The following is a 25,525-nucleotide window of genomic DNA, read 5'->3' on the forward strand; positions in this document are numbered from 1 at the left end:
CTACAGTCTGGTGTACTGTGGGAAATCAAACATTTAGTTGGATCTATGTGCAATTAAGGAAGAAAAAGTGATATTCTGTAAAGAAGACAATAAATTGAAATAATCTTATGTTAATTTACAATTGAGCCCCTACTATGCTCAAAATTCTAAGCTTCCAGTTCCCAAAGAGAGAGAATCATAAATACAAAAAAGGAATGATATGTATCAGTCATTATTTATTCTTACATTCCACATCTATAGTTTTTTCATAGGGTGTAGGTTGTTTTGCATAGGTTGGAGTATGAGATGGTGAATAGTGACTGATGAGAAGAATTTTTCAAATATGAAAATGTAGCACTTTTTCCCATCTTCACGCATCAGTATTTCTGTTTAGCATCTTAAATCAATCATGGAACAAATCAAAATAATAAGGTAGAAAGAGGGGGGAGGGGGGGAGAGGACTGTGTTCTGCTACTATATCGATCATCCAGTGCTGCTTAGACATTTTCCAATCCACCATAATTTGTTATTGTTCTGTCAGGTGAGGACATTTCTTCCATGATATTTCTCTTGTTAATGTTGGGTTGTGATTCCTTGGCTTTACCCTTTAACAAATGGGATTTAAGCTTATTCACATCAGATACTTGAACTGGTTTCAGAAAGAACTCCTCTGCTCCTTCTTCCAAGCATCTGACCAAACATTTAACCTTGTCAGACTAAAAATTTGGATAAAACAATGTCCATTTGTAAATTTAAAATCAAATGAAGCTGTGTGAACTAAACTGGGAAAAAAATCCTCACTTTCCTTTACCTGTTAATCCTTGATGGGATATTATCTGAGGACATGATTACAACTGGTATGTCTTTAAGAGATTTAGATTCCTGCAAGTCAAACAAAATCCTAACAGGTTTTTGCCTCAAAAATAAGAAAGAGTAACGAGTAACAGGTCAAATTTGTGGACAAAAAGGCTAACCTTGATCTTTCTAAGGAGATCATAGCCTGTCATTTCCGGCATGCAATAGTCTGTGATGATCAAACTGATGTCCACATCCTGGATGAGAATAGAAAAAAGAACCAGTTGGTGAATGATAAATTTACAATCACAGAGAAAGCACAAACACGGTTAGTCTGAATATCATATACCTGATGATGATCATCGTCATCATGATTTGGAGAAACAGAGTGAATGCTTGCTTCATTATTCTCTTCATCTTCATGAATACCCAGAAATCCTAAAGCCTTGCTACCAGAATCCACTGCAGTAACTAAAGAAGAAACATACGCAGAAAGAATAAACAATCATGATCCAATAAAACCAACATGAAAAAACATCACCATTAATGATGGACCCAAGAACAAAAAAAAAAAAAAAAAAGGTCTTTTAGTTGTATCCTGATCATAATTCAGTACAAGAAATATATACCTTCTCAATACACAAAAGAATAAAGAAATGGAAGACAAATTACCTTGATAAGAAGAGGTTTTGAGGAGCCTCTCAATCAACTTTCGGTCAATGACACTATCATCTACAGCCAGAACATGGAACTGTGCCTCTGCAGCCATACTTGTGGCTCACATATATCAGAAGAAAGAGAAGAACCAACAAAAGAAATAGAATAAGAAGGTGAACAGAATTACCACGAGGAGATGTAAGAATAGAGCAAAGAGCGTATGACTTTTAAATGGGAACACATGAGGTGGTCAGAAAGAGATGGAAATCTCGGGAAAATCTGACAGTTTGGAAAGAAAGATCCGACAGATTTCGTCCAGAATCTCCCGGATCTTCGAGGTTGATTTTTGAATTGGCGAACAAGCAAAGAAGGTGCTTTTAATTCTTTTCTTTTTTCTTTTTAATGGCACTTCTTCATTATATTCTATATATCTGACCCTTCTAATAAGGATCAAGACAACGAATAATGCTACTTATTATCTCATATTCTCATCCTTCTATAATATCACATTAGATGATTGGAGATTATTTATTATATTTTACTCGTAAAACTATCATTTAATGCATATCACATCATGGGATGATAAAAAAACATAAAAAGATGAGGGCTAGATTTTTTAAAAAATCTAAGGTCTAGAATGAGAAAAACATATAAAATAAATTTCTTTACGTAACCTATTCGATAACAAATTCTTAAAATGACATTAAATATTCAATAAATATATATACCGTAAAAACTATTTCAGTGATATGATCTCTTCATCGTAGTTTTTTTGTTTCTCCTATTGAAGTTAGAAGTTGGCCATGCACGTACGTGTATGATCAACATGATTACAAATCTCCGGGCCGGTGGACTTTTTTCAGACTGCATAAGTATTGGTCCTTTTGCCTCACTCATGCAGATTTGTTTCTTTAGGTAACTCAATCATACATGTGATGATATGTCATGCATGCATGATGACATGATTTGTTAAAAATCAATCAAATGTTTCAAAGGCGATCGAATAAAGAAAATGAAAAATAAATCATTCTTGAAATCTGTACTTCCAACAAATTAAATTACTAACTCATCAACTATTGTTCACTCTAACATCTCACACTTATAATTTTTTTATAGAATATGAGAGTATTTTTTATAAATTGTGGAGTGTAAGATAGTAAATAGTACTAATCCCGAACCAACGTGCTGGCCCATCCTGCTGCACAGGCCCCTTTTTGTTCCTTGATATTATTTGTCACCTGATGACGCTTAAAGAAGTTTTAATTTGGTTCATTAATCCATCTAAATATGTTCCATATTTATTTTCTATTATTTATTAACGAAACAAGAAGTACAAAATTAATAAAATTCTCATAAAATAATGTTCACAAAATTGATGTCGTTTGTTGCGATATATCAGATCGTACTAGATCCAATGGATTTTGTGATCTAGCTAGCTAGTCATATCAATATTTTAGTTTATTTTTTATTAAATTTATTCACAAATAAGTACATGATCTGTAATGAAATAGTAAATACTGATTAATTAATTGATAAATTTAAATAAAAAATATTTTATTTAGGGATTATCATAAATCCCCAGATGGATATATATGGTGACTTGGTTGCCACCTTCCCCTACTGGGAAACCACGTGCTCCTAGTACCAACTACATTCCCTTCACGATTAATTAGGAAATTTGGCGGCCCATGATCGTGAGCAAGTTCCAATTAGGGGCTATACATGTACGAAGCAAGGGTTTTTTTTTTCTCAAAAAAATATTTGAATTTTAAGACCTAAGTTTATAAAGATATATATATATATATATATATATATATATATATACATGACTTGACATTAATTATAGCATTTATAATCTCCAGGTGATCTAGACAATAAAAATATTACGTGACAAACAACATGTGTCTTAATTTAGACACTAAAATTCAGATAGTAATTAATCTTAATTAATTGTAGGAGATTTCTTCCTGCTCTTGATAGATCACGCTTAGTCACTTATTGATCAGTTCTATCAAAAACTCTTTTTTTTTTTTCATTTTTTTTTAGAAACTTTAGTTCTGATCTTCTATTCGATTATGTCGGAGAATAAATAGTGATATCCACACAACACATTTCACAACGCATATTTTAAAATGAGATTGATCAATATTTTTATAAAGTGCCGTTACTTTCATAAGGTATCTTACCAAAATACCATTCGTTTTAAAATATGGTTGTGTAATATATTCATGTGAAAAGTGATGTGTATTTATCATTTTTCTACCTTAATTATATAATTCTAAAATCTCAACTAATTAATATTACGATATTATTGCCAAATTTGGGGGATTCTGCACAATTAATCAGATCATGCTTTAAAGTCCTATATACACAAATCAAAAACTCCGGAGATCATCCCACTCATAATCATAGGGCTCCATATACAGAAGAAAAAAAAAAGGATCGAGGGATGGAGAAAAGTTCCTTCAACTACTTAGCTCTGTTCATGATTTCACTATTGCTTATATGGTCATGTAAGAATCCAGCTTCTGATCACGATCTTAATTTCCATAATCTTTGTAATTTTCTTGATTTCCAAACACATATTACGTACGTACATACGTACACATACACATGAGTTGCATGCATGCACACAATATTAATTCACACATGCTAGCTGCATGCACATATTGCAGGTAATTTGCAGTATTCAGAAGTGGAAGCAAGGAATGTAAATTTCCCATGCAAGACTGCTGGTGATTGTAGTGATGATCCATCACAGTGCCAATGCGTACTCGACCTTTGTTTTTGCCACCCGCCTCCCGCAGCAGCAGCAGCTCATGATCAGATCATGAATTTCATGATTAAACAAAATGAAACTGATCCTCAGCGTACATGAAAAAGTACGCTCCGTCGATCCCCAGAAGTACTAATAATATTGTAGTACTGGTGTCTACCTTATAAGGAATAAATTAATAAAAGGATCGTTCTTCTTAATTGGAATATTGCTGGCTACTTCGAAAAGAATATATATATATATATATATATATAAACTTTAGCCACAAAAGAATTATACAAAAATAAATCTACAAATAAATTTTTTATTTTTTATTTTTCTATGTGCGCATGTTAAATTCCCCCATGAGAATAATGAATGCACGCTAGCGCTATTCATTTACTAAAAAAATGTGATGTCGATTGTTTGGTGACTTGGAAGTTAAAGAAATAAGAGAAATAATTTATACAAATTTAAAATAGACAAGTTTTCTACAAATCTTTTTAAAATTAATATTAAAAAAATCATTTTTTATTAGTGGAACCCTTTTTTCACAAAGAGTTTGTACGGAACTAGTTGTCTATTTGAGTCTTATACCTAATATTACTCAAAAAATAATGACCACACATTTTGCAGTAAATATCGATACTATTCGTGAATATCTGCTTGTGTACACGGGTAGAGATAGAAGTACTTCCGATTGAGTGCATGATAATATTGAGTACTAACAATATGTACAAATTTTAAATAGACAACTCTCACAGTCTTATTGTTAAAAAAAATGGATCATACCACAAAAAGTGTAAAAGAAAAAAACCTATCATTTTTAAGTAGAACCCACTTTTTTATAAAAAAAGTCTACATGAAATTTATCTCTTTAGAGCTTATACCTAACATTGCATCACTCTAATATTGCATGTCTAACTCGATACCCGTTATACATATTAATTATATATACATTAAGACTCTTCACAGGCGCCATTATTCCAATTGTTTCATCTTTTTTTTGTTTTTTGTAAGTATTTTCCAATTGTTTCATCTATTGAATGTAGAACAAGTACTGGGCCAATTTAGTAAGCTGCCCGATGTAGAAAATATGCAAATAAAAGCAGCTGATTGCACCATTAATGATCTTGAGACCAATTATGTGATATATATATATATATATATAAATCTACCATCATATCAAAAACAACCATTGATTATTGCTATATATCGAACACTTTATCCTACTCGATCTGCAATATGGCTTGCTTTTCTATGTAAATTAACCATACGTACCATATGTCAAACACATCAAACATGGCCCTCCGGTCTCAACTTGCGGCCCATTGGTACGTTATTTCCCCCCCCCCCCCCCCCCCCCCCCGTCAACATCTTTATAGACAAAGCGCATGACATTCCATAAAAAAACAGAGACTCAAAGCAAGATCGGACTGATTTCGTCCAGAATCTGGTTGATTTTTGAATTGGCGAACAAGCAAAGAAGGCGCTTTTAATTCTTTTCTTTTTTCTTTTTAATGGCACTTCCTCATTATATTCCATCATCTTACCTTTCTAATAAGGATCAAGGCAACGAGTAATTCTACTCATTATCTCAATTCTCATCATCTTTCAATTATTCTATTCACTACAAGAAATCAAGCATTTTCTAGCGCTCAACATCGTTGCAAATACTCATAATAATCGCTGCATTTGATCATTTTCGGCGATTTATAAATCGTTGCAGGTTCGACGAAATTCTAAAGCCATTTTTTATCAATTTCCGCGATAGGAAAAAATCGTCAGAAAAAACTATTATTTTTGGCAATTTTAGTCTGTTGCAAATGTTCAAAAAATCGACAGAAATGGCCTTCCCGTTTGCAATTAAAATCGTTGAGAAAAGTTATTTCCAGCAATATGTATCGTTACAAAAAGTTAATAAATCGCCGCAAATAACTTATTATTTTTTCCAACATTTTAGATTATCGTCGTCATTTAGTTTTTCCAGCGGTTACGTTTCGCCGCAAAATACTATTTGTGGCGATTTAATGTCGCCGCAAATATAATTTTGATGTGATAAAATTATTTGCGGCGAATTTTAATCGCCGGAAAATATGTTTCAGAAAAAATAAAAAATAAAATGCACAGAAAAGTTCTTTTGAAGTGCATATGCATCTTCAATATAAAATTTGCATAAACTACCCTATTTAGAAAAGTTTCACAACTATGCCAACATAAGCCTCAACCACAGTCATCTATCAATAAAAGGAAATGTCATAATTTAGAAAAATGCATAACTGAAAGAAAAAGAAAAGTGATAACTCCCCTTCCAAAAAAAAAAAAAAAAAAAAGTTGGGTGCAAGGAAAGAAGGATCTAGTTGAGCTTTTTTCCCCAAAACATCCAGCTAGCACTCAGAGTAGTTCCCTACCACCTGGCCCACGCAACATTATGTGCACTCCTAAAATCTACAATTAACTATCAGCCAAAACAAGCATACCACCCTCCTGAAAAATGAAAAGATTGATCAAGCAACTTATTAATAATTCACCTGATTTAAGGTTAAGGTTCCGGTCTTATCACTGCAAATAGTTGTGGCAGAGCCCATGGTCTCACATGCAGAGAGCCTTCGCACCTGCAGCATAACTTCAGTTATGAAGAGCATACTTCCAATCGCACAACAGGCATGTGTGTGTGCCTTAGCGTCTGTGAGTAAGGTCTCCCATAAGCACAAGGATGGAAAATCCCCAACATGACATACCAGGGCCTTGTCGGCCATCATTTTTCTCATGGAATAGGCAAGGCTGTATCATAGTAAAACAAATAATAAGTCTGTGGTAACATATGGGAACATTGAAAAATTAAAACATTTTCAGCCACGCAATCAATAATGTCTCGGATGATAAACGAGAAATAAGCATCCAAGACTGTGGGAATACATGTATAAGAATTACACTCCTGCCAGAAAATAAATGGGTTTAAAATTAGAATATTTGACCATTTAATATCCCAAGTAACAGCCTAAAGGAACTTTACGAAGATTTTTATTTTATTTTACAAAAACGTTCATCATTTGCCAACTCCGATATATAAGTATATACATTCCAATATGCACATCGATATGGGTTGCACTAACAAGAAATTAGAAGTAGCACCATCTGCAAGTTAATGGGAAAGTAGGCTTAGAATATCTCAACAGCTTACAAAAGAAACACATACAGCAACAGTAGCAATTTTAATGGCAGCATCTATGGCATCACTAGCTTTTGTTTTGCCTGCTATAAACTGAGCATTTCCAACTGAGTTTTTGGTATGGCCAGTAAAAATATCTACATATATTCAATTTATAAGGTCATCCACAATAATTCACTATCAGAGAGAGAGAGAGAGAGAGAGCAGTCCCAAGTTTAATTTACCTGACCAAAAGAACAACCAAGATAGAGATAGCTACTGAAAGTCCAACTATACCAATGAGAGTTGCAACCCCATTTAGGCGTACCTAAAACAAATGATTTAAAGTAAACATAATGTGCAAAATATGAGTTTCAAGAGAAAACATTGAAAAGATAACAAAACCTGCAATGGTGTCTCTTCACCATTGTCTTCTGAAATACTAGACATGAGCAATCCCCACTCAATATTCATCCCAACACTAGTCACCAAGTACATAAACAAATAAAAGGAACATATATAACATGGGTATACCACAAAGCAAGTTGGCTCAATGTGAGAGACTGACCAGATATAAAAGGTTTCAAATACATGTATAGATTCATAAAGAAAAGTGGTTTCCATCTCCAGCAAGAGAAAGGTAAACCCTTAAAAAGAACATCATTTTTTTATAAAAGTGAAAACAATCGTATATGAAATATAGAGACATCAAAATAGCTGATCCATATATGAAAATTATACACTTATGCTTTCAGGAGATAAAAATAAACTCCAACGTAATGTTTTTTTTTTCAAAACAAGCTTCCCTTTTCCCGAAAATTGTTTAATCTAGGCAATTGCATCAATGTTTCATATCCCACTATCTTTTATATGGTACTAATAAATATTAGAATATATATATATATATATAAGATATACTTGCTAAAAAATCTAAGAAAATCCTATATTACCAGCATGGTGCCACTACCATCTGCAATTTTGCAGCCAGACATCAGAAACGAATTTCTGGAATCCTAGTGAACCTGGAAAAAAGTTCATTCTTCAAAAAAGGAAAAAGAAATATTAATTGATAAATTAAAACGAGAAGACAGGTAGGAATGCTCACAATCTTGCTCTCTCCAGTCATACTTGATTCATCAACTGCGAGAGAATGACCAGAAATTAAAATTCCATCGGTAGGGACCTGCAGAAAGATTTAGAAGGTCAAGTCAACTTTAAATAACAATGGTAATATATTATTTTTTATTGGTAAAAACAAATTTTACTGAATAAAGTAAATAGGCAAAGCCCAAGTACACAAAGAGAACACCTAGTTACAAGTTGGAGCTAGATATGAATACAAGAGAATCATGAAAACTAGCCCCGTTGGGGACAATAACAAAAGCCCAAAGGAATAGGGTGTGAAAGAAGAAACATCTAAAATCATCCAAAGAGCGTTCCTTGTATTTCAAAGCTCCAACGAAAAAATATATATAATAAGAACAACAAAAAAGAAACATGCACCTGATTACCAATGTTAAGAGGTACAACATCACCAACAACAATGTCATATATAGATATCTCAATTCTTCTGCTACCTCGAATTTGCTTATAAGAAAAAATTATTTAAAAATTCAATGCAAGTCATTAGATTAAAATTCATGAGCAAAGAGGGTATGGCTAGCATCCCAATATGCTAGCCATACCATCCATATTAGAAACAAAGACTGTAATCCTTATCCTTCACAGGCGTATCACTACTAATATCTTTTTCCTTAAGTAGTGAGTGTTAAAAAAAAGATTAAATCATTTCCATGGAAGCTCAAAGGGTGGTGGTGATCCAGGATGCATCAACAAAAGGTGAAAGCAGGCTAATTTTCTCCCAACAAAAGATTAAATCACTCCAGATATGAAACTTGCTACAAAGTATGTTATTCCAACTTGGCCGCAAAATCTGCTGCTTGAGTAACTTAACATATTTTCATTTAGCAAGAGACTTTTATTTATAAGGCCATATGTATATGTATATGTATATGTATGCACTGATATATGCTTGAAGACCATTCTAGGTCAATTACCATTATACCTTGACATAATCTACTCCGACATTTGAAACATTAAAAGACTCACCTTGACGATTTTGGCCGGTATCATATGCAGACAGTATCTGTAAAACACATATTGATGGTTTTAAGTTCTCATTCAGGGAGAAAGAATCTCAAATGTTTCAAATATAAACACAGATATAAACAAACCCATACACAAACTAGCGATCACACATATAAACATAAAACCCAATCTCCAAACAGAACTAAAACAAGAAATCAAGCAAATATGACAGGAATAAAAAGAACCCATAAATGTGAAAACATAAGGCAATATCAGGGGTGGTCGTGGTTGTCGCTTGGCGTGGAGTGGTGGCTCGGAAGGAGCACAGTGGCCCTGGCGAGACCTGTGGCCGTGGGCTGCGAACAGAGCAAGGGAGAGAGGGAGGGCCTCGGATTGAGAGTTGGGCTATGCCTGGAGGAGAAGGGGGCTCCAACGGAGAACTGGCGACGACGTCGAAGTGTGGGTGGTGGCGAACGGCGCCCCTAGAGGCGGTGATATAGAGAAATCAGAGAGAGAGAGAGGAGTGACGCCAGATTTAGGGAGACAAGAGATCCGGCGGGGGCTGGGGGAGAAGGAGTGGGTGGCCTTCGACTTGAGGTGGCGGTGGCGTGGTGGGAATGTTGGCCATGGGCTGTGCGCAACGGCGTGGGCTGTTTGCGTCGAAGGGATTGCAAAGAGAAGGGGGGAGCCTGGATGGAGGGAAATGAAAAGGAAAACGAGCGGGGCTTTCAATTTAATTAGATTTTTGCGGCGAGTTTACATTGCCGCTAATAATACTTTAAGGGGCCGCAAATAATTTACGGCGATCCGTTTCGCCGCAATAATTATCTATTGTGGCGCTTTTTGCATTCGACGGAAAATAAATTTCAATACAGTAAAAATTGTTTATTGTGGCGGGAAAAGTCGCTGCAATAGATCATAAAGTCGTCGCAAAACTTAACAGTTAATTTCTCCATCCGTATTCTACAAACTCGTGTTTTAATTCACCGGCAAAATTTATATCGCCGAAAATAAGTATTATTATTATTTTTTTTTTTGCAACGATTAAAAAATTGCTGAAAATAATTTTTTTGGCGATTTTGCGAGTTAAATAATCGCTGCGAAAGACCATTTTCGCAATTGCAGCGATTAACGAACCGTCACAACAAGTTTTTTCATATACCGGCAAATTTTTTCGTTGCAAAAAATGTAGAATCGTTGCAAAAGACCAATTTAGTATTTACGGCGAATATTATCGTTGCAAAAAGTGAAAAAAATCGCTGCAAAAGGCCGATTTCAAAATTTTATGTATAAAGATCGCGACGGTGTAAAAATCGCCGCAATTAAAGGTTTTTTGCGACAATTTTATTTCGGACAGACATAAAATCGCTGCAAAAAGCCTTATTTCTTGTAGTGATTATGTGTCATTAGATAATTAGAAACTATTTATTATATTTCACTTGTAAACCTATTGTCTAATGCATGCCACATCATGGAATGATGAAAAAAAAAAGATGATGACCAGATTTTTTTTAAAAAAAAATCTAAGGTCTAGAACAAGAAAAACATATAAAATAAATTTCTTTACGTAACCTTTTCGATAACAAATTCTTAAAATGACATTAAATATTCAATAAATATATATACCGTAAAAACTATTTTAGTGATATGATCTCTTCATCGTAGTTTTTTTGTTTCTCCTCATTGAAGTTAGAAGTTGGCCATGCACGTACGTGTATGTTCAACATGATTACAAATCTCCGGGCCGGTGGACTTTTTTCAGACTGCATAAGTATTGATCCTTTTGCCTCACTCATGCAGATTTGTTTCTTTAGGTAACTCAATCATGCATGTGATGATATGTCATGCATGCATGATGACGTGATCATTTGTTAAAAATCAATCAAATGTTTCAAATGATCGAATAAAGAAAATGAAAAATAAATCATTCTTGAAATCTGTACTCACTACAACAGAATGTATATTTTGTGACAGAGAAAACTGTCACAAAAAAATGGCAAACCGTCACTAAAAATTTTTGGTGACGGTTTGAAACCGTCACCTAAAGTGCGTCACAGAAAACATTTGGTGACGGTTTACTATACAACCGTCACAAAAAATATTTTTAGTGACGGTTGGAAGTGTTCCGTTCGATACAACGTTCGAACGTTCATTTTTTGGTGACGGTTATGAACTGTCACAGAAAATAACGTTCGGACGTAAAATCAAACGTTCGGACGTTATACCCGACCGATTGGCGTTCGAATGAGAGAAGTTGACGTTCGTTGGATATCGTGTTCGAACGTATAAAATGTACGTTCGAATGTTAATGCGTCCGAACGTTAATTACATTAAACGTTTGAATATTTGTTCGAACGAAAACGTAAATGTTCAAACGTAGCGCGTTTAATGTTCGGACGTATACTCGAATGTAAACGAAGGAGCGTCCGAATGCAAGTTTTCTGTTCGAACGTTAGTCGCTTTACCGTTCGAACGGTTTGTTCGTTTAAGCGTGAGTACGTTCGAACGTATAGTTTAACGTTCGTACGATTCAATTGTATTTACGTTCGAACGTTTGTTACAGTGTGAACCAATGTTCGAACGATTTTTATTTACATTCGAACGTACAGATCAGAAATACTAATTTCATAAAATTTAAAAACATAATACCAATAGTATCATATTACATACCCAATTAAGAAGTAACAATGTCTTATAAAAGTACAAAATTAGATATTAAAACTAGTCAGAAATATTGATAAAAGTTATTTCTTCTTTTTCCCTCGCCCACGGGGATTCTGTTGCAACGACATAACACGTTCCATTTGCACCATCATCTCCCGTTGCACTTACTCTTGCACTTCATTGCGTATTCTTTCCTCCTAGTCTCTCTGTTGGTCCTGCAAACGCGTCTCTAAATGAGACTGTCGTTCTAAGAGAGACTCTAACTCTTGTTGTCTGGACCTCATATACTCATTCTCACGCCGTGCAGCTTCTAAATCTGTTGTAAGATTATTAATTTGTGAAGCCGATGAGGTTGAGGAGGATGAACATTTATGCTTGATAGATCGTCCCAAACCTCTTGCCATACTAGACTGCGGCCCGAGCACTTGCGTGAATATGTCTATGTCACTAGGAGATGATTCCTCAGAAGCCGACTGCATCTCCAACATTTTGCTCTGCAATTTAAAAGGTAATGATCGTAAATAATTAGTAACATATTAAAAGAAATAGAAATAAGAAATAAACTATTAAAATATTATATATCTATTTATTTAACAAAATTAACACTGCTTACATAATTATCTGCAGCGACAGGATCCATCCACTCACTATGCTCATTAGTGTGAGCAGCAGCATAGACATGAATGAGGGAAAAGTTTTCAGGATCATCACGTTTCTAAAAAAGCGAGAATATTAGCAATTTTAAAAAGATAATATTAGTACTTATCAGAAATAATATCAGGAAAATAAATGAATTCTATAATTTTTTAATTACTATTTTTTCAGCAAGATGATGGAATGACCTTGAACCGGCACGATGGTGGACAGTCATAACGGATCTATTCTGTGCATTTGTAGAACTCAAGTGCTACAAAATATATTAAAAATGTTAATTGTAATATGTATACATATAATATATAAAACGAATATGAATGTAAATAATTAAAAGAGATAAATGTAAAATACCTGATAATCTGGATATGCGAAAAGATCACAACACTTTCTCCAATCATCTAACTTCATCTGCTGAAAAGGAGACTGCGCAGCCTCTTCCAACGTCTCAAACTTCTTGAAGTGGTCATGACATCGTCCTTTGTGACGTCGGAATAGTGTAGCCATCAACTCATTCACGGTTCTCAAATCCTCGCTACGGCCAAAGTCGAGGTCGAATTCATCCTAATAAGGGAATCAGGAAAAAAATATAATATATTAATCTAGGTTAAAAAAATGTACTGAAAAGTAAACTCACCAGCACACGACTTCGAATGTGCTCCTTAATCTCATTCGGAACATCTCGCCATGAGCGTACATAAAATGGAGCATAAGCTCGAACTAATGTGCCAATATAGGAGGAAAGCGCTGCTGCACTATCATCCACTCCTCCAGTGGAATTATCAGGAATTGTGACCTTCAGTTTACCATGCCTTCTATTTTTTTCAAGAGAGATTCCACGTGTATAGCCACGACCGCGACGTGTAGATGCATCAACTACATGATAATAGATATACTATAATTATAATTATATAGTTATTGAGAAAAAAGTATTAACTATATATATAATTATCAACGACAATATTTCTTTACTGGTAGGTGTCGACTGGCTGTTGTTCTCTTCTGTGTTAGCTTGATCTTCAGGAACGGATTCCTCGAGTGGGAAGTCCTCAATGGGTTCAGGACTTGGACTTGGCGGAGGCACATTTCTTCGTTGTCGTTTTGGCGGCATTCTTGAAAATAATTAATTATATCAAAGAAAATTAATTAGAAGAAATTATGAAAATTCAAGATATTTTATAGTCACCTATATGAATAAAATATTTAGTACTTTTATTCTTCAGATGAATTTTCCATGCTTGTTTCAGAATCTCCATCAATAACATCTTCATCATCATCATGCACCTCTTCTTCATCATCTTTATCCACCTCCTGCCCGGATTCTGATTCGTCTTCATCTTCTGACTCGTCTTCTTCTTCTTCCTCCTCACTGACTTGAATTGAATGATCATTTAATACAGACGGGTCGAGATGTACGGGTGGGACATCATCTCTACACAAGGGGAGCAACTCGAGTGCACCGAGGTCAACAAACAAGTTAATACCCTCTCCATCTTCCTGGTATGCCTCAACAATCGGAGTGTCATCTTCATCTCCACTATACTCGTAATCTGCACCCGTTCCTGCTTCATATATATTTCGAGGAACAAATTTTTGTACGACTCGCCAAGTTATCTCCCCACTATCTTCATCAGCACTTTTCATTGGATCAATCAAGTAATAGACTTGGGTAGCTTGACAAGCCAATACGAATGGATCATCTTCGTACCATTTAGATGCAATATTGACACTCGTAAAGTGATTATCCCTATGTATCGAAACCCGACCACCGCCTAGATCCCACCAATCACATTTAAAGACATATGTTACAGACCCACCCAGATATTTCAATCCGATAATATCACGTATGACACCATAATAGTCAATATCATCTGTTCCATGACTCCCTCGACCAACACACCACAATTTTGAGTCTTTCTATTACGTTCACGGTCCAAAGTATGGAATCTATAACCTCGGACCGTGCATGCAGTATATCGAAGTGCTCTATTTGAGGGACCACGGGCCAATGCATACAATTCAGAAGAAATTGATCCGGGATCACGAGCACGTTGTTCCAAAATCTATAAATTGAAATAGATTATATTGATTATTTCATTATCCAGAGTTAAAAATTTCACAATATAACATATATATAATTTTAGTTCATACACGTTCTTCAAACCATCCGGGAAATTCTTCCTCGTGTCTTGCCTCTATATTTTCTACGCCTTCCGTCCTAAATTTGTCCATGTGGTCACTGTTATAACATGTTGCAAAAGAAGTATATTTTGAGCACAACAATTCTAATTAATTTAAAGAAAACTATAATTATTCAAAGAAATGAAATGACATACCTAAGATAATCATCAATCTCTCGGCAGTTATTTAGCACATACCACCGAACTTTACCCAACTCTCCATCAATTAAATCGTAACCTGTTTGTGCACCCAAGGGTCGTACATTCTGGGAAAACACTGATAGCTCACGAGGAGGCGGAGTAGCAAGATCAGCATTTCGCTCTTGACGATTAAATCGTGTCTCAACACCACGAAGATATAGAGAGCAAAATGTTAACCATTCATCGTGTATATAGGCCTCTGCTATTGAACCCTCAGCTTTGGCTTTATTCCCAACAGTGCGCTTCAATCGACCCAAATATCTTTCAACTGGATACATCCAACGGAACTGCACCGGTCCACCCAGAAGTACCTTTCGCGGTAAATGTATTGCTAAATGGACCATGACATCAAAAAATGATGGTGGAAAGATCTGCTCGAATTTACATAGTATAGTAGCAATGTCTTCTTCCAATTTCGACAACACATCTCGATTTACTACCCGAGCGCACAAATCCTTGAAAAACATACATAGTTCAGATATGGCCACACGTACATTAGATGTAAGCTTCCCACGAATTCCCACAGGTAATAACTTCTGCAAAAATACGTGACAATCATGACTTTTCAATCCATTGATTTTCCAATCATCAGGACTCACGCATCTACCAATATTTGAAGCATAACCATCTGGCAACTTCACACCTTGCAACCATTTGCAGAAATCCATCCTCTCCTCCCTCGTCATCGTAAAACATGCATGCGGCATGACCACCCTGTTGCCTTCCACCCGTAAATGCAGATTATGTTTAATTCTCATTCTCTCAAGATCTTTCCTCGTCTTGATCGTGTCTTTCATCTTTTTGTTAATACTCATCAATGTACCCAGTATATTATCACAAATATTCTTCTCTATCTGCATTACATCCAAACTATGTCGCAACTTGCATGACGACCAATACGGCAAGTCAAAAAAAATACTACGCTTTGTCCAATTCAATTCTGGTACGGCTCGTTTTCTCTTGTTCTTTCCCCGACCTTTGCCAAAATTGTTCGCTCTAACATGTTCCAGTTGTTCCACTATCTCTTCTCCAGATAACTCTTTTGGTGCAATTCTATCCTCTACTCTCCCATCAAACTTGGCACATTCTCTTCTCCATGCATGATTTGCTGGTAAATAACGTCGATGACCCATGAAACACAACTTCTGAGAAAATTTTAGCCACTCACTAGCAGTTTCTTTATTACACGTCGGACACGCTAACTTCCCTTTCGTACTCCAGCCGGAAAGATTCCCATACGCCGGAAAATCATTTATGGTCCACATTACCGCAGCATGCATCTGAAAAGATGTCGACTTAGATGCATCATAAGTTCTAACCCCTGTTTCCCATAACTCTTTCAGCTCTTCAATCAACGGCTGCATGAATACGTCAATATCATTCCCAGGTGATCTAGGGCTAGGGATGAGTAAAGTTAACAAAAAGTTTGGCGCCTTCATGCACCTCCATGGTGGAAGATTGTACGGAATCAATACCACGGGCCAAGTGCTATAACTTGTACTCATATTCCCAAAAGGGTTGAATCCATCGGTTGTGAGTTCCAGGCGCACGTTCCGAGCTTCTAACCCGAACTCTGGATACTGATTATCGAAAGACTGCCACGCAAGTGAATCAGCTGGATGCCTCATATACCCGTCATTCTTAACTCTTTTCTCCTCGTGCCACCTCATATCATGAGCTGTTTTCTTACACATATATAGTCTTTGCAACCTAGGTTTCAAGGGAAAATACCGCAACACCTTAACCGGAACGTTTTTCTTACCTTTCCACCTCGACTCTCCACATACAGGACATGCTTGTTTCTCCTCGTTCTCCTTCCAGAACAATACACAATCATTCTTGCATGCATGTATGGACTTGTACTCAAATCCTAATCCCTTTCTCAACTGCTTCGCTTCATAAAAGTTCTTAGGCAATGCAGACCCTTCGGGAAGCACCTCGTTAAATAAGTCCAATACCATGTTTATTGCTTTCGTCGACATCCCACACAATGATTTAATGTGAAGCAACCGCACAATAAACGACATTTTGGAATGTTTTGTACAACCTGGGTAAAGCTCGCGCTTTGCATCTTCCCACAGTGAAGGGAAATTTTCACAATCAGTCCCTGATCCACCAGTTGAGGCATTGTCGTTAACCTCATCCATAAACATCCCAGCTCCAATGTCACCCAACATCTCCTCCATCTCATCATGCTCATAATCATCATCCATGTGCCGCAAATAATTGTGATGATCGACCAATACATCTATTGACCCTTCATACGGCTCACCATGCAGTACCCATCGCGTATACCCCAGATCCATACCGTTCACAAATATATGACGCTCTACTTCATCCAATCCTATCGCACACAAATTTTTACACCCTCGACATGTACACTTAATGTAACCACGACTATCAGCAGAAGCCCGTGCAAAATCAATGAATGTTCTTACTCCACATGCATAGGGTACGTAATCCTTTCCAAGTCTATCGTCCAGACGCATCTAATTTTTATCCATTTCTAAAAACATCTATATATTAATAACACGTACATTGAAAATTCACATGCATGTCATGCTCCAATTCTTATTACTTTGTTGATAAGGTAGTTGGTCCTATCCCATTCGAGATTATATTCTCCATATTGCACAAATCTCGTCACTCTACTAATTTCTACGTTAGTAGAAATTTCGGCAGCACCTCCCCATAATTCTCCAAGTATACATGTTCAAATATCGAGATTGTGACCCGACGAACAGTATACCCGAAGAACAATGAAGAAGACATCGAAACTTCATATTAAACGTGGAAAGTAGCGAGTAACAAAAATGTGCAAAACAGATAATATAATCTCAAACTGTCCACACTGGACAATTCAGGAATCAGTGGACACATAAATGTACACTGATTCCCAAACGGGTCTAAGGGTATTTATGCAATGACACACGCATCTAGCAATATAATCATACAACAATATCTCCATATTTGTTAAACTAAAGAGGGATGGAAGATTATGTGACCCCCTGTTTCGTGTCTTGTACACAACGAGAGAGAATGATCTTGAAGAAATGTCGAAATTTTGGTCTAATTACTTAACCGTCACAAACTGTCCGACCTCGACACTCCTCTCAAGGCCGAAGAGACTATGACAGTCAAGCAATTAGACCAAAATTTAGAGATTATAATTGTTATATATAATTTTAAATGTTATTATATAATTTTAATTATTATCATTCTACAATTATAATCTTAATTCTTATACTTAATTTAGTGAGTTATTTACTTATATAGACAATAAGTATATAATTTTTATATAAGAATCTATTTGATCCTTATTTCCTTTCTCTTTAGTTTATAATAAATAAGTATATTTACATATTCAAACTCTACTTATTTAGTAGTTTCAAGACTTTTTTATTGAAGAGTATTTTAAAGGTTATATTATAATTTTAATTATTATCATTCTTAAAATATAATTTTAATTGTTATACTTACACTATCATTCTTAAATTTCAATGGTTATACAATAATTTTAATTATTATAATCCTTAAAGAGTTACTTTTATTTATTATTACTTAATTTAAAATATTATTATCACAATTTTTCAAATCCATATCACAAAAACACATTGTATAAATATCATAAAATTCAAATAAAGACAAGAAATAAAAATTTTTTCTTACCAAACTCAACTCTCTCTAACTCTCCAACTCAACTCTCTCTCTCTGTGTTGCACGCACGGGAGAAGAAAAAATGTTCAATGGCGCTCCCGTGCGCGCACTGATTAAGTTCTAAAATTATTTGTTTAAACGTTCGAACGTTTAAGTTGTACGTCCGAACGTTAACTTAAACGTTCGAACGTTTAAGTTTTACGTCCGAACGTTATTTGATAAAATTTCCACCGCTCGTAGCGTTCGGACGTTTACAGTACACGTTCGAACGTAATAATATATTTATAACATAAAATCTAGCGGGAAAGTTCCCGCACTTTAATCATATATGTTCGAATGTATCACAAGTTTTCGTTCGAACGTTTGTAAATTTAGAGATAAACGTTCGAACATTTAACTTAAACGTCCGAACGTTTATTTCATCAAAGTGTTACCATATTTGAGAGTTAAATTTTCCGCACTAATTTAAGTAACGTTCGAACGTTAACATATTTGGTGTTCGGATGTACATAATTTTCTGGTGATTTTCATCAAATAACGTTCGAACGCATAGTCTACACGTTCGAACGTCTGAATAATCACACAGAAACCTTAATCGAGCGGGAAATTTCCCGCTCTTATTTTAACGTTCGAACGTTAACTTGAAACGTTCGAACGTACGATTCCTATTATACGAACTTATTACTTATTTGTAATAATCTAAATATATTCAAACGTCATTCACAAATAATAATTTAAATATTTAAAGTTCATATCACAACATACTAGAAAAAACTCACAATATATTCACAAAATAACATGCCACATGTATTAACATATTTTTAAAGTTGAGTAAGTAATAAACATGTATTAACAAAGCCTAATGAAAATATATTTCTAATAAGAAACACAATATTTCAAATTCATATCACAACATATTTACAAAAACTCACAAACTATTTACAAACTATACAAATAATAATCACAATATTTCAAGAGTAAGTATAAAATCACAACAATATATTGATAAAGTTTAGAAATATACCTAGCACTCACAATATCCTCTTACAAATCAAAATCTTCCAACTTCCCAAAACAAGTAATCCTTCAAAAAAATACAACACTAACTTATTAGAAATATTCTATAACAAAAACACATTCTATAAATATCATAAAATTAAAATAAAGATAAGAAATAAAAATATTTTCTTACCAAAACTCAACTCTCTCTAACTCTCTAACTCAACTCTCTCTCACACTAACACCCTCTCTCTCTCTCTCTCTCTCTCTCTCTCTGTCTCTCTCTCTCTCTCGCTCTCTCTCTCTCGCTCTGTTGCGCGCACGGGAGAAGAAGAAATGATCCGCTTCCTCCCGTGCGCGTACTGATTAATACCGCAAATTATTAGTTTAAACGTTCGAACGTTTAAGTTGTACGTCCGAACGTTATATGCTAAAATTTCACCTGCTCATAACGTTCGGACGTTTACAGTACACGTTCGAACGTACCCTTCTTATTTATATCATAAAATCTAGCGGGAAAGTTCCCGCACTTTCCTCATATATGTTCGAATGTATCACAATTTATCGTTCGAACGTTTGTAAATTTACAGATAAACGTTCGAACATTTAACTTAAACGTCCGAACGTTTATTTCATCAAAGTGTTACCATATTTGAGAGTTAAATTTTCCGCACTAATTTAAGTAACGTTCGAACGTTAACATATTTGGTGTTCGGATGTACATAATTTTCTGGTGATTTTCATCAAATAACGTTCAAACGCATAGTCTAAACGTTCGAACGTCTGAATAATCACACACATACCTTAATCGAGAGGGAAATTTCCCGCTCTTATTTAACGTTCGAACGTTAACCTGAAACGTTCGAACGTAATAGTCCTACTCTTATTTAACGTTCGAACGTAATATATAAACTATACCATATATATAAATGAATAATATATATTAAATTGTTATTTATTAAATTCTTTAAAAAATACTAACTTATACTATAATATGTATTCTACATTTTATATATCTATAACTATATACTACATTGTATAGTATGATAGCATAATACTTTAAATGAGAACATAAATGTATATAATATATAAACTATACCATATATATAAATGAATAATATATATTAAATTGTTACTTATTAAATTCTTTATTATATACTAACTTATACTATAATATGTATTCTACATTTTATATATCTATAACTATATACTACATTGTATAGTATGATAGCATAATACTTTAAATGAGAACATAAATGTATATAATATATAAATTATACCATATATATAAATGAATAATATATATTAAATTGTTACTTATTAAATTCTTTATTATATACTAACTTATACTATAATATGTATTCTACATTTTATATATCTATAACTATATACTACATTGTATAGTATGATAGCATAATACTTTAAATGAGAACATAAATGTATATAATATATAAACTATACCATATATATAAATGAATAATATATATTAAATTGTTATTTATTAAATTCTTTAAAAAATACTAACTTATACTATAATATGTATTCTACATTTTATATATCTATAACTATATACTACATTGTATAGTATGATAGCATAATACTTTAAATGAGAACATAAATGTATATAATATATAAACTATACCATATATATAAATGAATAATATATATTAAATTGTTATTTATTAAATTCTTTATTATATACTAACTTATACTATAATATGTATTCTACATTTTATATATCTATAACTATATACTACATTGTATAGTATGATAGCATAATACTTTAAATGAGAACATAAATGTATATAATATATAAACTATACCATATATATAAATGAATAATATATATTAAATTGTTATTTATTAAATTATTTATTATATACTAACTTATACTATAATATGTATTCTACATTTTATATATCTATAACTATATACTACATTGTATAGTATGATAGCATAATACTTTAAATGAGAACATAAATGTATATAATATATAAACTATACCATATATATAAATGAATAATATATATTAAATTGTTATTTATTAAATTCTTTAAAAAGTACTAACTTATACTATAATATGTATTCTACATTTTATATATCTATAACTATATACTACATTGTATAGTATGATAGCATAATACTTTAAATGAGAACATAAATGTATATAATATATAAACTATACCATATATATAAATGAATAATATATATTAAATTGTTATTTATTAAATTCTTTAAAAAATACTAACTTATACTATAATATGTATTCTACATTTTATATATCTATAACTATATACTACATTGTATAGTATGATAGCATAATACTTTAAATGAGAACATAAATGTATATAATATATAAATTATACCATATATATAAATGAATAATATATATTAAATTGTTACTTATTAAATTCTTTATTATATACTAACTTATACTATAATATGTATTCTACATTTTATATATCTATAACTATATACTACATTGTATAGTATGATAGCATAATACTTTAAATGAGAACATAAATGTATATAATATATAAACTATACCATATATATAAATGAATAATATATATTAAATTGTTATTTATTAAATTCTTTAAAAAATACTAACTTATACTATAATATGTATTCTACATTTTATATATCTATAACTATATACTACATTGTATAGTATGATAGCATAATACTTTAAATGAGAACATAAATGTATATAATATATAAACTATACCATATATATAAATGAATAATATATATTAAATTGTTACTTATTAAATTCTTTATTATATACTAACTTATACTATAATATGTATTCTACATTTTATATATCTATAACTATATACTACATTGTATAGTATGATAGCATAATACTTTAAATGAGAACATAAATGTATATAATATATAAACTATACCATATATATAAATAAATAATATATATTAAATTGTTATTTATTAAATTCTTTAAAAAATACTAACTTATACTATAATATGTATTCTACATTTTATATATCTATAACTATATACTACATTGTATAGTATGATAGCATAATACTTTAAATGAGAACATAAATGTATATAATATATAAACTATACCATATATATAAATGAATAATATATATTAAATTGTTAGTTATTAAATTCTTTAAAAAATACTAACTTATACTATAATATGTATTCTACATTTTATATATCTATAACTATATACTACATTGTATAGTATGATAGCATAATACTTTAAATGAGAACATAAATGTATATAATATATAAACTATACCATATATATAAATGAATAATATATATTAAATTGTTATTTATTAAATTCTTTAAAAAATACTAACTTATACTATAATATGTATTCTACATTTTATATATCTATAACTATATACTACATTGTATAGTATGATAGCATAATACTTTAAATGAAAACATAAATGTATATAATATATAAATTATACCATATATATAAATGAATAATATATATTAAATTGTTACTTATTAAATTCTTTATTATATACTAACTTATACTATAATATGTATTCTACATTTTATATATCTATAACTATATACTACATTGTATAGTATGATAGCATAATACTTTAAATGAGAACATAAATGTATATAATATATAAATTATACCATATATATAAATGAATAATATATATTACATTGTTACTTATTAAATTCTTTATTATATACTAACTTATACTATAATATGTATTCTACATTTTATATATCTATAACTATATACTACATTGTATAGTATGATAGCATAATACTTTAAATGAGAACATAAATGTATATAATATATAAACTATACCATATATATAAATGAATAATATATATTAAATTGTTACTTATTAAATTCTTTATTATATACTAACTTATACTATAATATGTATTCTACATTTTATATATCTATAACTATATACTACATTGTATAGTATGATAGCATAATACTTTAAATGAGAACATAAATGTATATAATATATAAATTATACCATATATATAAATGAATATTATATATTAAATTGTTACTTATTAAATTCTTTATTATATACTAACTTATAATATAATATGTATTCTACATTTTATATATCTATTTATATCTATATACTACTTATTAAATAATCAATAAACACCATAAGCTCATAAACTATTCACAAAATTCACAAACAATAATCACAATTATTTTAAGAGTAAGCATAAAATCACAACAACATGTATAAACATATTGCTAAACTTTAGAAATATAACAAGCACTCGCAAAAAAACCAATAATCTAATTGTCAATAATATTATATAACATCGTAATCTATAACATAAACATTTATAATATAATATTAAATTGAAAAACGTTCGAACGTAATAATAATTACGTTCGAACGTTCTGTGTATATAAGGCCAAAACCGAACGTCGAAACGACATTTCTATTACGTTCATCGTCTACTCCGTTTCACGCCGCCACGCCTCCTTCGCCGCCGTCGTCAACTCCGCCACAACCGTCACTAAAGGTAGGCATTCATCTTTTATTCAAGTAACATGTATTTTTTTGAAATTTGGATTGAGTTTTGTGTTAAACCGGATAAGTGATGCCGGATTTTCAACTTCATTTTCCGGCCACCACGGCTAGTCATTTGCCGAATAGTCACCGTAGAAATGTTTCTTGAAGTGTATACTTCATTTCCACGGTGACATTTCGGTATTTAGAACCGTGTAGAGAAATTTTTGAGATTTCAATAATGGCTGAGTCGACTCAGCCATTTTGCGTCGAAACGTTTGAACGTTTCACCAAGACGTTCGAACGTACGACGTTTAAATTACACAGCCGTTACGGCTTCCACGTTCGAACGTTTGATTATAACATTCGAACGTAATGATTTTCTACATTATTCATACTTTGACGTTCGGACGTCCATATTTATGTTCACACGTAAAACAAATACGTTCGAACATATTTGTTTTAACGTCCGAACGTACGTCAGCCAATATTTATTTACTGCTTATGTTCGAACGTACATTGTTACATTCAAACGTATTTGTTTTACGTTCGAATGTAAATATATTGACATTATTTTACGTGCGAATGTATAAATAAACATCCGAACGTTTTATCTTTACGTTCGAATGTTATAGATAAAACGTTCGAACGTTACGACAGAGCATCTTAGAATTAATACAAAAAAATGCATTATTGTAAATAATTTTTTTTTTCCTTTTCTATTTTCAGGATATGGCTCTTCCACTGCATACTAGGAAACGAGGGAGGGAAGGAGCCACATCGGACACTGCCCGTATTGGAGCTCGTACTGTTATGGTAGAGCGAGAGATCTTAATTAATGAGTTCAACGAACTCTGTTGGCAGCAGACGAACCTGAGAGATGTTTTCCTCAGTAGAGGCTGGGGAAATATCTGCACATTGAGGGGGAAGGTATACCCCTCAATGGTTCAAGAATTCTCTATGGGGATGTGTGACATGCCTCAGGATGCATCCTCTCACACCGTGACTGTACGCGGTGTTTCCATTGAGGTATCAGCAGATGTCATCGGCGAGCACCTTGGGATTCGTCGAGGAGTGGAGACATTTGCACACTCGACACCCCGTGAGGATGTAGGCACTTCTACATCATCTACTGGTCGGGGATGTGAGCCAGCATCAGCCAGAGATGCAGGCCAGTCAGAGGCTGAGGATACTGGCGTCGAGGCTCGGGATGATGACCGAGACGAGGATTTCTACATCCTCACCGGGAGGG

At 32.8% G+C, this 25,525-nt stretch overlaps 1 protein-coding gene and 2 long non-coding RNA genes across 3 annotated transcripts in view; 1 reads left to right on the plus strand and 2 right to left on the minus strand.

Annotated features, from left to right (window-relative positions):
- Positions 1-2: 2 nt before the first annotated feature.
- LOC121240972 (two-component response regulator ORR9-like) lies at positions 3-1,831 on the minus strand. The gene is made up of 5 exons (XM_041138492.1): positions 1,447-1,831; positions 1,124-1,245; positions 954-1,031; positions 791-861; positions 3-669 (listed from the first exon to the last, which is right to left on the minus strand). The coding sequence occupies exons 1-5, from the start codon at positions 1,541-1,543 to the stop codon at positions 477-479; spliced, it is 561 nt and encodes a 186-aa protein (XP_040994426.1). The 5' UTR covers positions 1,544-1,831; the 3' UTR covers positions 3-476.
- Positions 1,832-3,834: 2,003 nt separating this feature from the next.
- Positions 3,835-4,407, plus strand: LOC121241593. Its single transcript, XR_005935745.1, has 2 exons — positions 3,835-3,944; positions 4,107-4,407. It is a non-coding gene; the product is annotated as an uncharacterized LOC121241593 (long non-coding RNA).
- Positions 4,408-17,378: 12,971 nt separating this feature from the next.
- The window catches only part of LOC121240997, a 31,939-nt gene continuing 23,792 nt past the window's right edge, over positions 17,379-25,525 (minus strand). The window contains exon 3 of the long non-coding RNA XR_005935619.1: positions 17,379-17,388. This is a non-coding gene — a long non-coding RNA (uncharacterized LOC121240997). The remainder of the gene's footprint in view (positions 17,389-25,525) is intronic.

Source organism: Juglans microcarpa x Juglans regia, chromosome 7S, assembly GCF_004785595.1.
Source record: "Juglans microcarpa x Juglans regia isolate MS1-56 chromosome 7S, Jm3101_v1.0, whole genome shotgun sequence".
Lineage (NCBI taxonomy): Eukaryota > Viridiplantae > Streptophyta > Magnoliopsida > Fagales > Juglandaceae > Juglans > Juglans microcarpa x Juglans regia.

Excerpts from the sequence above, each read along its gene's own strand:
- LOC121240972 (XM_041138492.1), bottom strand. The coding sequence starts at position 1,543 with ATGGCTGCAGAGGCACAGTTCCATGTTCTGGCTGTAGATGATAGTGTC. Across the intron at positions 1,032-1,123 it reads ATGACGATGATCATCATCAG|GATGTGGACATCAGTTTGAT; the intron begins GTATATGATATT and ends ATTCTCATCCAG. Across the intron at positions 670-790 it reads ATCCCATCAAGGATTAACAG|ATGCTTGGAAGAAGGAGCAG; the intron begins GTAAAGGAAAGT and ends ATGTTTGGTCAG.